This window comes from Mastigoproctus giganteus, chromosome 10 (genome assembly GCF_048544385.1).
Source record: "Mastigoproctus giganteus isolate SK-2022 chromosome 10, ASM4854438v1, whole genome shotgun sequence".
Lineage (NCBI taxonomy): Eukaryota > Metazoa > Arthropoda > Arachnida > Uropygi > Thelyphonidae > Mastigoproctus > Mastigoproctus giganteus.
The window spans coordinates 102932098-102951196 of record NC_143584.1 but is presented as its reverse complement, the minus strand read 5'-3'; the positions used below and the strand labels follow the sequence as shown (position 1 = coordinate 102951196).

The 19099-nt window shown below is 37.7% G+C and overlaps 1 protein-coding gene across 4 annotated transcripts in view; it reads left to right on the top strand.

Annotated features, from left to right (window-relative positions):
* The first annotated feature begins 5956 nt into the window (after positions 1–5956).
* The window catches only part of LOC150079193 (pleckstrin homology domain-containing family G member 5-like), a 559615-nt gene continuing 546472 nt past the window's right edge, over positions 5957–19099 (top strand). For 3 of the 4 annotated variants that reach the window (XM_090382446.1, XM_090382448.1, XM_090382445.1), the window contains exon 1: positions 5957–6028. In XM_090382446.1, the coding sequence (XP_090238572.1) occupies positions 5960–6028 (69 nt within the window). In that variant the 5' untranslated portion in view covers positions 5957–5959. Of the gene's footprint in view, positions 6029–6092; positions 6272–19099 lie in introns of those variants that run through there. The other variant, XM_090382447.1, reaches the window with a different exon arrangement.

Sequence of the window (19099 nt, the reverse complement as noted above, 5' to 3'; positions counted from 1 at the left end):
CAAGGAGTCTTGTCCTGAGCGAAGCACTTCTTTTTCTTGAGGCTATTTCGTAAAAACGTCTTGAGAATCTTTTACTGCTGGCTCCTGTTCCTAGACGTCTATTTTTGAACATTGCAAATTTTATTCTGGTAAGTTTCACCCTATATTTGCAACACGATAATTAATAGAATGAAAATGTTGGACGTTAATACATAACTCTTTATTTAATAGAGTCCATGACAAACAACCCTCCTCATAGGAACACTCACTAACGTAACATCTATTTTACAACACTTAGAAGTTAGAGTTTAAGATTAACAAGGTCCATTTGTATTAATGGAATACCATCAGTTATGACTGTTAAACCTATATAGTACACTTATACATGTACCCAGATACTCGAACTGCAGGATGATTGTTGGCTTCAGAGAGTACAGGCATCAGTGCCAACTGAAGATTACATGAAGAACGCAGACAAGTTTGTACATATGTATAATTATCCTTATAATATATCGTTTTACCTTTTGTTACGAAAATAGAGCTGTTATATAAAAGTATATAACATTTTATTTTACACCTGTTTGTATGCTAGAGTTAATAAACCATGTTTTGTTTACTCATCCTTGCCTCTTAGCCATTCTCTTGTTACACGTTACCCACAGCACGAGTCTTATAGTAAAAGAGCCATAGTTCTGCAGCATTCTGAGGTCTAACTTCTAGGAGGATTTCAGAGTGAATAAACAACGCCGATTTTGATGTTGCGAGTCTGTTCTCCACGTTTCAGAATAGATCTTGAGAAAACGAGATTGTCCTAATTTATAAACCACTAGTCGATCATATAAAACACAGGCGTTTTTTGGAACATCAATATTTGAATGGACTTGCCCAGAAACCTTATTGTACACATTGATTGTTGAATAATAGTAAGACTTGATTGCCTTAATCTCCATTTGAAGATGTCCAGCAAACGAACCACTGTGGAAAACACTGCTTGCAAGATACATTGTAGAGTAAATCATTTAACTGGAACTTGGAAGAGGATTGGACTTAGTGCTTTTTAAGGGCAGCATGTAGTTTCGTTGTGGTTTGGCTACGATTTTGAATTGTGTGTCTGAATTCTCTGAAATTACTATTTAGTTATTTGAACCATTGTTCAATATACGGTAAAGCAATAAATTATTTTTTATGTTATTATTGTTGATAACTGGGGTGGTATTATGTAATCTGTTTTTTGCTTGTAACCTTATTTCGTTTACAATAGGTACGCGTAGAAGCGACCCCAAGTCTACCACATCCTTGTGCGAGATTTTTTTTGGTGCGCCCTCTCCGATTCGAAATCATTGAATTTTCAAAGCATTTTGTGACCCTCTAAATTTTGACGCTCTGTTCGGACCTGGATAAGGGATAGCCTGTTTTGAAATCTGTTTCTTAAGTGTTTGTATTTCTGTGTTTAGGTCTGGTTCAGATGTTAAATACTTGTAGGCATTGACAAATTGAATCAGAGTAATGGGTGAGGGGTGAAGAGGTGGTAACTATTGTAATGAAGAAGCATTCCAGTGTTGGTGGCTTTCTGTACAAATTTGTATATGCTGAATTGAATTTTGTTCATAACCCATGTGAGGGTGAAATTTAAAAAATGCAACGATTTTGTTTCAGTATTTTCTGATTCTAGTGTAAAGTTTAATTTTGCATGGATATTATTAAAATTCTGTACAATGTCCTGTACGGTCCCGGCATCTATGATGGAAAGTATATCAAGAAATATACCATAGTAGGTGACCTGCAAAAGGAAGGATGTTAAATATATAATTTCAATAGTGGTAAGTTATATTTCTGCTAGTAAACTGAGAAACCGTCGTTAACAACATACAGGAAAAACAATTACATTACGATGACCCAGTTAAAACAATTAAAAGGTAGAGCATACAATATATCCACACTTTTTGGCCAAAAGTCAAATCACTTAGATTCAACCCCATGGGTAGGCCATAAAAAACTGTTTGAAAACTTAACCCTGATAGGTCATGTAATTGGCTTCAATTAACAGTTTTATCAGATCGAAAAGTAGCTGTAATTGTGAGGTTAGTATGGTTAATAGGTAAGGAGTTATTGTTTAACATGTCCCAGATAATGCCCAAGGTGTATCCGACGTTCACGTTGGTATACAAAGAGGTTAACAACAAATTAAATTCCGTAGTATCAGAAACTTCTACTCACCAAGAAGTCAATCTAGACCTTTTCCCAATTTAGTCAACCAGTACAATAAGCCTTTAACGACATACCGGAAAACTAATTCATTACGATGGCCCAGTTAAAACAATAAAAAGCTACGACATACAATATACTCACACTTTTCGTCCAAAACATCCTATAAGATAAAATACTTAATGATAACCTATTTTCCCTAGATGTCATCTCTTTATATATCAGTGTGAACGTCGATTTCTCTCAGGGCACAGTAATACTCTGTGTGTGTCAGGGTAATCCAGAAATATATATATATTTTATTTTTTTTTTGGCTGGTGCAGCAAAAGCCTCAGGCTTCCTTACAGCATATCTTGTAAGACTCATACCTGTTTCATTAATTTTCCAGGGGCATGCTTGTCATTGCCATCGTAATTCTGATCATTATTTGGACAACCAAATACTTCTGGACAACCTGCGACTAGTGGTCTGTTTGTCTTTGCATTGTATGGACTCCTGACCAATAGCTAATAAACGGAATTAATTATTAAAAATGTCAAACCCGCAAAAACGTAAATTCCATGCATAGAGATAGGCAAATTGAGTGAGCGACATGCCTGCTCCTTCAAAATAACACGTAGTTACAGATCGGGAAGCGCAATGAACGATATCACGATGCTAAAGTAGTGGATTACCATAATCAATTATAATCTCTCAATTGTGCCTATCGTTATTTGGTTTCAAACGACCCACCCTACAAAAATGAGTCGCACTATTATGTTGTAGGATGCGCTGCGCAAGCTAAGGCTACAACTACGTACCTTATCAATAACTAACACAGTGGTTTTCAATCAGGGTGCACTGCACCTTATAGCTGCAACAACATTCCAGGGGTGCCACGTAATTTGGGGTTAAGTTAATTGATTTAATGATAACTGATTTAATAATAATAATTGAACATTTTTTTTTAAATTTAAGTATTTATTTCATTATAAAAATGATGTACGGTATCTTTAATTTTGTGGTGATCGATAATTGATGTTCATTTAGTACCTGTGTATATTTACCCCAGGGGTTCACATCTGAGGAGTATGGGCTTGGCAAACCCAGGGTCCTGAGCTGGATATCATCATTCTTTTCTTGCTTTCTTGGTGATTTCCCCCCCCCCTCTCTCTCTCGGTATTGCGGGAATTTTTTTTTTTTTGGCTGGTGCAGCATATGGCTAATAATAATATAATTTGTATCATGAATTGTAATTTTGTTTATAGCTGTATTATTGTAATAACTATCATAAAACATATATTTTTAATATATATTTGAAATATGGGGCTCCGCGATACCTTCTCTCATGAAGCCCATCCTTGCCAGCAAATACTGGATACTGAAGTGGCCAACCCGCAACCATCGATTCCCCCACCCTCAGCATAGCCAACCAACTTCAAATCCCACGGCTGCTTCAAATAATCAGCGTGAGAACTGTGACCACTTGGCAAAATCAATTCCACTGACTTCTGGGATATATGTCAGTGGTATTTTCCACTACCTTCCATAAGAGCTACCCCTCTTCTTCAGCTACAGCAGAACAGGCTGACGATCAGTGACAAATTTCTACCCTGCCAAGTACTTCCTACAATACAAGCCCTGTTAATGATCGGAGTAGACCGCCAGAAATTCGCCTCGGATCGCAATTACAGGCGCTCGTTGGCCGAACTTGTTCCGCTTTTGTTTGGTCCCTGATGTCGACTCATACCAATATCTCCACATATTATCTGCTATGAGGCGCAGAACGGCATGTAGCAGGTACACCGACTAGCTGTTTCACAAAAAATGCGAAACCGAATAACTTAATGTACGCCTGTGAAATATTCTGACTTGTAAGCATATACTGTGTACACTGTGCTGCCACTTGATTAGCTTCACCTACCTAGTAGCGTGTTGAGCCTCCTTTAACCTTCGAAACAGCCTGAATTCGTCTAGGCATGGATTGAACAAGATGCTGAAAACGTTGGTGCAGGAATGGAGTACCATGCAGACATGTGTGTCACGCAGTTCCTTGAGATTCGACGGAGGTTTAGGCATACAGCGAACAGCCCATTCAAAAGATGAGCAATAGGATTGAGATCCAAGGACTGAGCAGGCCACTGCAGCAAAGAAAAGTCATTGTCATGTTCCTGGAACCATTCCAGAGTGATTCGAGCTTTGTGCACCGGCATATCATTCTGTTGGAAGTAATCTAGAGGTATCAATGGACCCAACCTGTGCCAAGAAAACATTCCCCACACCTTGCACAGTAGTCGTCAGACATGACGGGGTCCATGGATTCAGGTTGTTTTCGCCAAATTCTGAGGCTTCCATTAACATTACGTACCAGGAACTTCGACTCGTCAAACCAAGCAACTGTTTTCCAATCCTCGAAAGTCCAGTACTGGTGTTCCTGTGCCCACAGGAGGCGTGCACTCTTGTTCTTTATTGATAACAAAGGTACGCGATGTAGCCGTCGGCTTATGTACCCCATTTGCGACAAAGTGCGACTAGTGGTCATTTGCAATATTTTGTTCTGCGCACCAAGGCTGTGTTCTGACGTGATGTGCGACATTGTGGCCCGGCTGTTTGCTTGCACAATTCTAGCTATCCTCTGACCTCTCTCATCAACAAGCGGTTTTCTTCCACAGGAGTGCCATTGAGAGGATGTTTTCTGTTCGTTGCACCATTCTCGATATACCCTTGAAGCTATGGTGTGTGAAGAATTCAGAGATACTTAGTACTATTCCACGTTCGAAGTCCGGCAGATCTCTCCTTTTCCCCATTCTTGCTACTATTTGTACGCTTAACTGATACCAGAAAGGTTGTTCTGCTGAATTTATATCCACAACTGTGGTCATGTGACTTGCAATGTTGTGGGACAAACCATTTGTGTGCACAGCAGGGGTGTACCTAATATAGTGGCAGCATAGTATATGTGCTTTGTACATATGAACGTGTATATACCGTAGTGTACTGTCTGCCTCAGAAATATATACTCATATCTATAACATGATGGTAGTTAATTTCATGTTATCTTATCTTTTTGTTATACTGTACTTGTTTTTATATTACCCCATAACCTTGTCAAGCCCCTGGCTGTGGCGGGCACATTATTGTATCTTTACTGTACAATAAAGATTCCTTCTTTTATATATATATATATATATATAGAGAGAGAGAGAGAGAGAGAGAGAGAGAATCAGAATCGGATCTAACAGGCAGGAAATTGAGTAGGGGGTTTACAAAATAAAATGAATTACTTAGGGGTTCCGTTATTGAAAAAAGGTCGAAAACCACTGCCACTAACAGGTAAGCTTGGAAGTTTCCCTTCGTCACGTGTTTGGATGAAGAGGATGCGTCACGCACTCACACCTCATTGGTCGTTTATTACACCATATGAGCCGCCTTGATCACGGTACACAGTAGTGTGTAGAGTAGTTCATAGAAAGAAAGTTCGTTTCCGATTGCTCTATTAATAAAATTGTTAAAATGCTGCCAACAATCTATTTGGATGTGATGTTTAGTCTAATGTTAACGCCAGAAAAAAACTTCGGTACATTTTGATTAAGAGTAATTGTGATTTTCAGGGTATGCATCGTAAACAGCATTTTTTTGAAGTTCCATCTGGCTGTCGTAATCATCAGCATGTGTGCCGAGAGAAACTACAACAGACACCTACGAACCCGAGTCATATTTTTTTGCGGCATTATTAGCTATTCAAGTTTTTGTATTTTTGCAGTTTTTGTTTTATTTTAAAGTGGGTTCTTCTAAAATGTTAAAGAGGGTGCATTCACACATCAAGACCCGGAAACCAGCATTTTTAGATGTCGGCTTAACGTTGGTAAGTGTTTCATTTAACTTCTGAGAAGACATTAGAAGGAATGGGCCAAACATTGGGTAATATTCGTTTTATTTATTTTTCCTATTCCTTCTAATAATTTTACCAATACTTCTAAAAAAACAGTCTGGCAAAAGAATTATGGAATGTTAATGCCAGAGGCCTTAGCTTATCGTAAGTTTATCTGCCAGAAGTGTTGGGACATCTCTCCAATTGCAGGAAAATCAGATAGTTTGGCCTATAAAGGTGAGCAGTGTTATCTTTTTTTTTTTGGTAGTTGTTGGCGCATAGGCTTCTGTGACCATAATGCACCTCCCAAGGTTTTTTTTTTGCAGTACTTTGATCCAAGCCCGAGGCGGGAATCGAACCCGCGACCTTTGGGTTGCCAGGCAGGTGCTTTACCCACCCGGCTAGCCCGGTCGGCGCAGTGTTATCCTAGAAATTGTTTCTAACGTGTAAGAGTACACACGGAAGCAGCTACTGAGTTTCAGAGGGAAATGATGGTTGCCACAAGTTAAAATGTCGATGCATTCAGTTGCCCAGGAACATTCTATTGAGACCACGCTAAAGAAACAGAATTACAGAAATGATAATTGTCTCTATTGGTGAGTTTATTGTTTTAAGTGGGGAAGAAGTGCATTTCTTGAGGTATGGAATTGATCTAGATGTGTTGCCCATAACATGAACTCAACTGCTGGTTGCAGTTCATGGAACCATGGATGCTCTGGCCTATGTTTTGTATACTCATCATTGTGGCCATTCTTTCTCAAAAACCATGGATTGTAGATGTGTGGTTGAAAAGAATAACATTAGAACATAGCAGTAGCTTACACAAAACTCAGACATAATTATTGAACTAAACACTGTGGGATGATTTGCAGTGAAGAATTAGGGCAACACTACTAGCTTTCATTAGTGGAGCTAATGGATTGTTTAAAAAGAAGGAATAGAGCACATTCCACCACATTTCTATTAAAATTAGCAGATCTTCCACGATGTATCAAAGCAGGTTACAACTCTAATTAACTTGCTGTTAATTACTTTGGATAGTACATGTTTTGTTCCCAACTAGAAGTGGCCCATGAATTTTGGCAGGATAGTGTATTTGAGTAGCAATTTTTTTTTTTTGTTAGTTTTTGAGATAAAATTTACATTAGTTGTATATTTTTCCTTAATTGTGCAGTTTGTATTATTTAAACTAGTTTTAAGTTTATGACCCCCTTTTATGTCTTATTCTTGGAAAATGAATACTTAAACTGTCTTGAATATTTCAAACCAGTTTAAGTTGTCATTAAACATATACAGCTGTAGCAAGGTGGCCAAACACTATTGTACATTTGTGTATGGTGATATTCTTGTATTTTTTTCTTTTCAACCTCTCTGATTCTATATGACAGTCCCAGAGTATCAACTGAAAATTTGTCTACCAATTCATTGCATGGGGTGAGAATTATAGCAGAAAAAAATAATAAAAATAAAAGTGTTTAGTAGGGGTGGGAGGAAGTCCTGAAGCAGAATTAAAGCATGTGCTGTTCCATTCGGTAAAAAAGGTTGTGCCTTCATATTTCATACTCTTGTGAATTGATTAAAATCATTTTTGATGATTAGGAGCCAATGTGACTGACTCTGGATTTGACCATCTATAGAGAGTTGAGGGAAATAAAATTGACAGTTCGTTAACTGCTCCCAACCCCCCATTACTCTGTTCCATTCTTATTTTGAAATAAATGCAAGAATTGAATATTGCAGAAACAGGTATTTACCATATTTTGGACTTCTTAATTATAAACAGTTGGAGAATGGGAAGGATTTCTGCCACCAGCCCATATAACTTGGCCCATTGGGCCCTTTAAATATCTTCTATGGCTGTCAATTGCCAATATTCCCTGGTTGGTTTGCTTGCTTGTGGATGAGGAAGCAGAATTTAGAGGAGAAAATACAAAAACCCCTTTTGTGATAAGCTCTATATAAAATCACTAACAATATTGCACTTCTGTAAGAGGCTGGTCATTGTTGGAACACAAGGTTGAAAGGATAGTTGTGATGGATTCATCCCAAGGATTGATGAGGGAGCCAGAGGGGGGGGAGAGGGCGGAGTTTACTACTTCACTCCTAGGCAGCTTGGAGATTACAGTCTTGTAAACAATGCTCCAGAGGTTACAGTTCCCAGCAGTATCAACCAGATTCCATCTAGAGACTCTTTTCATGAATGGTTTTGGTATAGTTATTGTGTATCAATCTGTAAGCCTTATGGAGAGCATCCACCTCAGTTTGTGGCAATTATATTTGTGCTTATTAACCTTTTTCTGACTGTGTGTACTTGAGTTTGTTACACCACCATGGAATGGAGTTCTGGAAGGTCTTTTCCTGGGAATTATGATGTTGCGTGCATTGAAAAGAATATTTGTGATCTTCATGGCATGTTCCTCTGTGCTGAAAGGGGAGTAGGCAAAAGGTGTACTGTCCAGCAGAGTGGACGTGAACAGGTCACACGTGAGGGTGAACCTAGTGATATTATCTTTCATGGGAGGATCTGAATCCACCAGAAGACCAGACAAACTGGGGAGAAAGACACAGCCCTGTGGTCAGAGATTGTCCATGCCTTGGTTGCAAGAAAGCAAACTTTCTCAAGGTGGAGGATGTGGCCATGGTGATATCAGTGATAGGCTCATGTTAAGTATTTGAGAAGGTGTACAGGTGATCGGATCTATTTAAGATCCCAAAGGAGGTGGTAATGTAGTCTTGGTGGAGGGGCTCTGTTTGCAGAACCTGCATGGATGCATTCAAGATGGTGCTATGCCATAGCTGAGAACAGCAACTTTCATTCATGGAAACAAACTGGTCACTGTCTGTAAGTATTGAACTGTAGGTGAAATGTCTTTGCCAGGCCTGGTATAAATTGAAATGAAGTAGAGAAGCTGCTACTGGGATGCTGAGGGAATTTATCTTCATAACTGTTATAATTTTATTTCTAATGATAGTTGCCACTATAGGGGTATCTCCAGAAGATTCCACTATTTTATATGATAAGGCTCTTGAATTAAGAGTCATTGGCATTTATGTCATCAGCCTTTTTCTTGAGCTGGTCAGCGACCAGGCAGACATGCTGTTGAATAAACTTAACATCTCTGTTGGTAGGATAGTTAGCGTGTGCTGTCATAATCTGTTTGATGAGTTGCTTTGCCTTCTGGTATATTGGGCAACTTATTCCAGATGGAATGGGCATGCTCCATCTAGTTTGCTTTGCAATTAGTGCAGACTGGGGGCTCTGCCATGCATTATAGGAATGGCCTCGCTCAGCACAGTGGACGTGATATGGGTCGTATGCCCAAATGTAAGGCAGTGGAAACATTTTGGAACAGGAAAATATTGTGTGAAGTCCACCTGAGTTGGTATAGTATGGTTGATGAACGTGTGGGAACCAGAATGAACAATGTTTATGGAACTGATGACACATTGTGACATATCCAGCCATGTCACAGTTTGTGGCTGTTCCACATTTCCCTTACAGTTGAACTGTGAGGATAGTTCATACTATCTTTCAGCTGTAAAGAATGTTGCCAAGTACATATTCAACTCATCTGCTACTTCAGTCAAGTAAGGGGCCTATCTGATACATTATTTTTTTTTTGTATTATTGTAGATTAACTCTGCATGCCTCCATATTTAGTTATTTTTGCTAGCAATTTCTTGTATACAGCTTTCAGTGTATACAAGAAATTACCTGTCAGAGGACTGATTCGAGCCCATGATCGTGGCCTCACAGATGCAACTCCATTCTTATTTTACTCAATGTACACAAGTCAAAACAATTCGAGATCCAAACAGTAAACTGCATTGTTGTCACAATGCAGTGGACTTTTGTGACAACAATGACAGCACACGTTCATGGACTGATGTTTAGAAATAAATTACTGTCTTCAAACAAATATATGCCAAGAGCATGCAAATTCAGTCATGCGACAATTTCATCAAATGCTCAACTATGTCATACTTGTACTTCTGGAATGAATTGAACTGATTTTATTGAATTGGGTGGGGGAGGAGAAACAGTGGTTGTATGGGAAGTTCATTTTTCAGTACATGTTTAGCTGCTGTACAGTTGTAGTTGTTCTGCATTTACTCTGATTAAAGCAATTGAATTATTATTATATGTATTTATTTTTCTTTAGATAAAATTGGTTTTCATTCATTTCAGAAGTACATCAATAAGTTTTTAGGCTAATGGGGGAGGGCTTAACCCCCCTCTTCAGAACAGGGTTCTTTTGAGATGAGCTTAGCCCAGTGATTCCATTTCTGGAAAGCTGAATCATCATATTACTTGTTATTTGTACCTCTTTAAATCCATCCATCCATTTAGGGTGCCCCCCTCCATCAAGGGGCACCTCCATAGCCAGGTGGCCAAGAGCAACAGTGCGTAGCACACGCTTCTTGATTAGACCGGGGTTCGAGCCCATGGCCACCAAATATGGATGCGGAAAGGTCAGTCAGGGAATGACCACCGCATATCCCCGGAGCAATATGGCCTTAGTTGCTAATGCTCCTAAAAACCAAAAACAACAAGCATAATTGAGATACTTTTCAAACAGATTCAGGCAGTGGGAATAGGAATTTTTGTTTACAAACTATTCTGAATACTCACTTGTATAGACATAATACACAATGGCGCAGTAGAGTCTAAGTCACTGTTATCTAAAATCCTGCAACCACACCACAGAACTTTTTGAACAATCTTGTAAATCAGTGGTGTCCAACCTACAGCCCACGGGCCAGATCTGGCCTGCGAATAATTTTTATAAGGCCCGCACGGAAAGTGAACTAAAACAGCATCGATTGCCACTGTATTAATCATGTACATGTGGTTCAGTCCAGTCATATGTATGCTAAATACAGTTATGTATTTTGATATAGCTTGTTCGTTGCATTGAATTAATTATTAATTTGTATTGAATTAAAAAAAAAAATCATTCTTAAAACTGTTCCAAAAGGGGAAAATCTATTTGGAGTGTCGTGTTTTTGATCCATGGCGGATTGAAGACTATTTCTTCATTGATTACAACGAAAAAGCAGTGTGTTTGGTGTGTAAGGAGATTGAGTTTTTAAAGAATATAATTTAAAACGACATTGATTCCAATCATATATCTTATGATCAACATAAAGGAGTGCTGCGAAAAGAAGTGTTCAAAGTTACAAAATGAATTAAGAAAACAACAAAACATTCTGAATATGTGACAGTTATCAAGTTGCACATTTGATCGCTTTTGAAAGTAAACCTTTCAATGATGGTGAATTTGTTAAGTGGTGTTAATTAAAAGTTGTGGAAGAATTTGTCCGGAGAAATGAACAATGATACAAGACATTAGTTTGTCTCGACAAACAATTATGCTAAGAGAAGAAGATATTGGAAAGAATTTGTTCGAAAAACTTTTGGAAAATATAAAACAAATGAAATATTTTAGTGTGGCACTGGATGACAATACTGATATAAATGACACAGCCCAACTCCTCATCTTCATATGTGGAATTAATGATAATTTTGTACCAGTTGAAGATTTAGCTGATCTACAGAGTATGCTCAGAACAACTACAGGTAAATATCTTTTTGAAAATTTTTGCAGTCTATCAAAAAGTTAGGATTAAATATTAAAAACCTGGTGGGAGTCACAACTGGCGGTGCAAAAAATGATTGGTAAAAACATTGGGCTTATGGGTAGAATAACCAAGAAAATGATAGATATCGGAGCTGAAACTCCGATTTGAATTCACTGCATTGTGCATCAAGAAGCTCTCTTTATGGGAAAGTATTGGATCTCCAACACTTTATGAATGTGGTTATTTCAACTGTAAATTTTACAAGATCACACAGCCTTAATGTGGCTGTTGAAACATCAACGTACGTTTCAACACAGAAAAAGGGAAACCAATAAAACAACTATCAAATTATGGATTGGCTGTTTGATCTTGCAATTAGCATTAATAGAGGCATATGATGCAAGAAAGCAAGCTTATGCAGCATCAGCCAAAAAAAAAAAAAAAAAAAACCACTTCCATTTCACCCCTCCGTTCGTTCGAAATACCTGTCCAGCTGAGCCTTAATTTATTTAGGCTATCAACTTCCACAACAAGGGATGGAAGTCTGTTCCACCAACCAACTACCCGCTGGCTAAAGGCAAATTTCCGCAATCTATCCTACATCTGTCTTTCCTCAATTTGAATTTATGCCCTCTCAGATGATTATTCTGAGCAAGAGAAAGAATCCCATCAGCATTGAGCATGCTCAAACCATTCAAGGCTTTATACACACTGTAATTTGCAATTCATTCCTAGACATCTAGTCATTTAAATGCTCTTAATTTAAAACTACAAGGGAAAGGAAAATTGGTCTGATTTGTTTGTTGACATCAAATCATTTCAGAATAAGTTGTTATTATTTAAATCCCAGTTGAGCAAAACAATTATTTCATTTTGAATGTTGTACTGAGCTAAGAGAGAAACATATTTCCAAAGAATCGTTGCCTTTCGTTATTACAATTACTTTTTGACAAGTTTGAAAGTGGATTTTCTGATATAAAATCCCATGAAAAAAGAAGCTTTTGCTTGAGAACCCAATTACTTTTATGGCTGAAAACTACAATCCCAGATTGCAACTTAATTATTGATCTTCAAGCCAAAATTATTCAAAAATAAGTATATAGACTGCAAAAATAAACTATTTGAATTGTATAAGGGTTTCCCATCTGAATATTTTCTGCTAATAGAAAATGCCGTGAAAATGGCTACTTTGTTCAGATCAACGTATGTTTGCAGGCAGATTTTTTTTTTTGCTCGTAAAATCAAATAAATATTTAAAAATAGAAACAGCAATTTTTTTTTTTTAATGAAACCCCAAACACGAGAGGTATTAGAACCTATAGCACCGTGCATGGGTTGGAGGTTGAGAAGCTCGAAAGAAGATATTTGTTGACATTAGACTTGAACTTCTGTACACTGTAATTTTCAGGAAAAACGAAGGAAGGTTGTTCCAGAAAACAGCAGTTAAATGAATAAATGAGGAAGATGAAAAGTTGGTTCTGTGAGTTTGAAGTTGGACAGTAAATGGATGTTGGTTGAGAGTGGCACATGTTTGGACTGTTTTGAAAGAGAGCGAGAATTATAGAAGCCAATTCAGAAAAACAGTGCCCATGGAAGTATCTGTAGAAAAGGCATGCAGCAGAAACAGTATGTCTATGAGACAGAGTGGAGAGACTCAGAGATGAGTCATTAATTAACCTAACTGCCCTCTTCTGAATGGAATCTAGAAGCCTGAGAGATGTTTTGGGGGCACTGCCCCAGATGTGGGAACAATATTCCATGGTAGGGCGAATTTGTGATTTGTACAGAGTGAACGGCTGTTTTGAAGGAAAGTAACACCGAAAGCGAAAGAGAAAACCAAGTTTTTTAAATTCAGAGAAAGCAATATTTGTAATGTGCCAAGAGGGATTAGAAGTCAAGGTCATCCCCAAAAGAGATCATCTTGCCTAGAAATCGGAGTGTCTCCAAAGATAAGTTTAGGAGCAGAAGAATCCATTTTGCAAGATATAAGACAGGACTGAGTTTTAGAAGTATTGAAATCAGCTAAGTTGACTTTGCCCCACTGGAGAATTACCCGGAGATCAACATTTAAGGGTGCCTCCGTAGCCAGGTGGGTCCTCTGTATTTTGTTGGGAGATCATTGCCTGGAGATCCCTGGGTTAGGTTGTGTGATATTGAACTTGTATTTGTTTGAGACCATAAAAAATAATTGTGACTTCGAAGAGTGCAGTTTGAGAAGGTACACTAAATCTAGATGCTGCAGAAGAGATTGTGCTTAGCAGCGACGAAGAGAAAGAAAATTAAATGAATGTACATTATCTCACATATAAGTATCACAGTTTGTAAGGTAAGACATTTATTCAGTTATTACTATTTAAGTTACTACTATAAAAATTAAGTTTCCGATAGTTATAAAAAAAAAAGCATATTTTTGTTAGCTTTTGGAACGTAACCCCCATTTTTGTACTGGTTCTTAGTCCCATATAACACTGTTTCGCATTACACGAAATTTTGTAGGAACCAAATTACCGTGTTGTATGAGGGTTGTGTATTTGTGTGTGGTGCACACTAGCGGTGCCTGGTGTTAGAGTTAGAGAAAAAAAAAAAATTGTGGTAATATTGAAATTGTTGAGGAATGGTGGTGGAGATGATTAAAGGATGTATGAATATGTATGATGATGAATGCAATTAAATACGTGTGCCGAACAAACCGCCTAGGATAGTTAAGAATTATAATAACTTACAAAGCAGCAGAGAACAGAGGCTAAAACTTTATGGCAAAAAGTAGGTTGGGTGAAGGAAGTTGGTAGCATCTCGATTATTGTTTGTAAAACTAATGGCTGATGAGAAGGAAAATGTAGAAATGGAGGAAAGCCGAAAGATTAATGAGTTGGAGATAAAAAGATGGGCTCAGATAGTTCAGGGTTGCAAACCTGTTCCTGTAGTTATGCAAATAACTACAGGAACCTGAATGAATGTCCTGAAATTTATTTTTTTTTCTCTAACTGTTAACACCAGGCACTGCTAGTGTACACCACACAGAAATATATATGTGGACAGTGCAGATCAGCCATTTTTAGTACTGCAAGGTAATGGGTAAGCCCCTCCAGTTTTACTCCTATTTTTTCATTCATATCATGACTGCATTTTTCTCGTTCTTTCTTGCTTCTGTAAGGTCATCTATGTTCTATATGCATTTCTTATAATTGTAATTATTGGCATAACTTATTAGGCCTGATTTATTACTTCAAAATTCAAATGTCCATAATATGTCAATAGCATACAGAACATGTCGGAAACAGAAGCATTGCAGTCTTTCTCATAATTTCGGTGGATGACCTCTGACTATGACATTGAAATTATGAATAATAGTGCAATGTGATCTTATTTTAGTCACCTCATACTATCTTATTTTGTCATTTTATCCTATTGTAAATCACTACATTTCTTATTCATTTCATTGAGTTCACTTCTCGTGTATACCGTAAGTTCAATACTGTGTATGTATACCGTAAGTTCAATACTACATTTATAGGAACATGCTTTTTGCTTAAAGATTCATTACGGTGATTACAAATTTATATAGACATGTTCAAGAAATGGAAGATTTTATTGAAATAGTTTAAATTTTGTTGAAGGAAACTGTTTAATTATCTCTTAGATGAAAGTTTATCAGAGAAGTTAATGTTCATTATTGGACAGATTATTTAATAATATAATGAAACAAATTATCCAAATATTATATGCTGTACATACAAATTTATAGTTGTGTGTTACTTATAAACAAAAGTATCATTCTGCATTTATGTTAGTGTAATTCGCATATCTCAAACTTGACAGTGTGAAGTATAGCGTAAAACTAGATAGCATAATATGTATCACTGCATTTAGCAATTTATTAGCTTAGTGTAGTATTGTTAAGTAATTTTTTCTATTAAATTCATTAATGTTATTAATTTTCATTTAAATTGTATTTAAACGGAAATCATGCTCCCGACTAGAGCAGCAAAGAATGGGCACGGAGGAAGAATAGTGCTGTAGCTCGGGAGAACCAAGAGGGCAATTCTCCAATGCATCGCAGCCTAAAAAAAATGTGCAACTTGTGAAACATTTGTGGGCTTTTCTGGAACAAGACATGATTTAGCCAAGGATGTCTTTATGCGTGCTAGGTGAAAGAGTGGAAAGAAATTAGGCAAGAACTCGGCATTCTGATGTGAATCTATTAGTTTGAAAGTAGGGTAAGATGCCTTCAAAGGAATTAAAATGGGGGGGGGGGGGGGGTCCATCAATCTCTCCCTGCCCAACTCGATGCCAGAGCTCACTTTTGTGCATCAGGCAATGCAATGGCAATATCAAGGCAGAATGTGCTATTCCATAGGAGCTAGTTATTGTCGGTGACTTTATTATCAGGGGAACAGGAAATATATTGTGCAAAAGGTAAGTGGAATAGAACCAGGGTATGTCTGCCAGGGGCAAAAAGTGATGACTTAGAGAAGATATCATCTTTTAAGGGAAAAAAAGTGATATTGTTGAACATATTGGCAATAATGTCATTAAGAGTAGGAGATGTGAAGACTTAGCATTAGTAGAGGCATATGCCAAAAAAAAAAAAAAAAAAAAACCCACTTCCATTTCATCCCTTCATTCGTTCGAAATACATGTTCAGCTGAGCCTTACATTTATTTAGGCTATCAACTTCCACAACAAGGGATGGAAGTCTGTTCCACCAACCAACTACCCGCTGGCTAAAGGCAAATTTCTGCACGTCTATCCTACATCTGTCTTTCCTCAATCTGAATTTATGCCCTCTCAGGTGATTATTCTGAGCAAGAGGAAGAGTCCCATCGGCATTGAGCATTCTCAAACCATTCAAGACTTTATACACCTCTATCAGATCACCTTGCTGGTGCCTAGTCTCCATACACTGTAATTTGCAAACTTAAGCCTTTCTTCGTAAGAGCAACCCTTTGTTCCATTCACTAATCTTGTTGCCCTTCTCTGTACTCGTTCCAGCAGCTCTACATCCTTCTTGAAATGAGGCCTCCAGACCTGTATACAGTACTCAAGGTGTGGCCTGACCATTGCCTTATAAAAGGGAATAATCACCTCCTTATCCCTGCTAAAAAAATTCCTGTATATCATCGACAAGACACCATGAGCTACTCTTGCAGCCAGTCTGCACTGCTCAGAGAACTTCATATCTGCCTGCACAATTACCCCCAGGTCCTTTTCATTCTCTACCACTGTCAGTGTAGTACCACAGATTTGATACGTTACTCTGGGATTGCTGTTTCCCATATTACATTTGTCAATGTTAAACTTTATTTGCCACCTCTCAGCCCATCTGCTCAACCTTTCCAGATCCTGTTGCAGCAGCATAGTGTTAGTAGTGTCCTTAATAACCCTGCCAACCTTGTATCATCTGCAAACTTGGACATTAAGCTTGATATACCATCATCAATATCATTTATAAATACAGAAAACAATAATGGACCCAACACTGAACCCCGAGGGACTCCACTAATACCATTAGTCCATGATGGCGGTGTCCATTGATTACCACTCTGTCTTCTCCCCCCTCAACCATCCCTTTATCCATAGCAGCAATTTGTGCAGCAGTTCCATGTGCAATAGTATCAAAAGCCTTTCTAAGATCCAAATACAGTAAACCCTGAGGTCCTGAGAAATGCCGCGAATACAGAAAACGCGAATGCTGAGTTATGGCTTCCATAGTAATAAAGGGGTTCCGTTCCAAAGTATGAAATATATAAGAAAAACTAGTCTAAAATTTTGTCTGTGTATGTATTATATGTACCTTCATAATATGACTATGTACATAGTGAAATGCAAGCATAAGGCATCGAAATGAAAATAAGAAACAATTTAATATTAAATGTAATATTTATTAGAAATTTCAAACAAATTTCTAGCTAAAAAACTTATCCCCTTTTGCTAAAGTGTTGATAAAGGAGTTTTGCCTTTTCATGAATGATGAGTGAACTTAACGGAATTTTACTTTGAGTTCGGTCTTCTATCTACAGATATAAAGCCTTTTCCATTTTTTTCTAATTTAACATCACGAGTTACAGAGCAAATTTTTGAAGCAATTAGCGCGTTTTCATGGACACTACGGCGGATTTTTGCTTCCGATTTTTTGATTGATCATACCGTCGACTCATTGATTTTATAATGTTTTGCTACTGAAGAGACACTTTTACCATTAGAAATTTTGTCTAATAGCTCAATTTTATTCGCTAATGTCATCACCTTCTTTGATCTTTTCACATTTCCCTTGTTATTCATAGCCATATTTTTGTATGGGTTAGAAAGAACTTGTCCACAATAAAGTCACTTTCTTCCATTAATACGCTCGAAAAAGTGTTTTACACTGCAAAATGGTAGATTTATCACTTTTGTAAGCATATCAATTTATAAATTGATAAATTTATTCAATTTATAAGCATATAAATTAAAAGCCAACGACGAAACCTTCCATGACAAGCGCATAACACATACTGAACAAGGATTAATGAGAAACATCCACGCTCGCGAATTTGCCACCCCTCTTCCCCCACCCACTGAGCACTGTTTTGACCAGGAAAGATAATTTTAACCACGCCCATGTTTTTTTATGGCGGAAAATGTTCACGGCGCTTTAAAATTCACATTTTTAGGTTTCATTTTATATTAAATCGGAGACCGCGAATACAGATACCGCGAATAGCGGGGGTTTACTGTATATAATATCAAAGTTATTCCCTGCATCCAGTTCTTTTGTGACTGCATCATAGTATCCAATCAAATTGGTAAGCCAAGACTTTCCCTTAACAAAACCATTCTGTGTCCGAGCTATAACTGAAGTCTTGTCTAGATGATCCTGCAGTGCTTCTTTAACCAGTGTGTCCATTAATTTTCCTGGAACAGAAGTTAAACTCACAGGTCTATAATTACTTGTGTCAGCCTTTGATTCTCCTTTGTGAATTGGGGTCACATTTGCGCATCTCCAGTCTATGGGTACCTCCCCTGAGTCCAAAGAAGCTCTCATAATTATGGCTAAGGGTTTGCTTACTTCCTTTGCTGCCTCCTTTAATATAACTGGATAGATCCCATCCACCCCAGGTGTCTTTCTTTATGTTTATCCTCAATACTTTCTCCTCCACTTCCCTCTCAGTTATTACAAAATCATCTAGATCACTGCCAGAGTTTACTTCACCTCTGGCATTCCCCTTTCTGAATAACTCCTCATGTGTGAATGTTGATGCAAAATACCCGTTTAGTTTGTTAGCCATCTGAGCAGGATCCTCAACCGTTGAACCATCAATATCCAGTGGACCAATCTGATTCCTCTTTCCTTCTAGAGTTTACATAGGTAAAGAAGTCTTTTCTGTTTTTCTTTGCATCCTTTGCCAAGGATTTCTCATAATCTGCCTAATCTCCTTTGTGACTTGGTTACAGATCTTATATCTATCATAGGCTTCAATGTCACCCATTAATTTATATGTA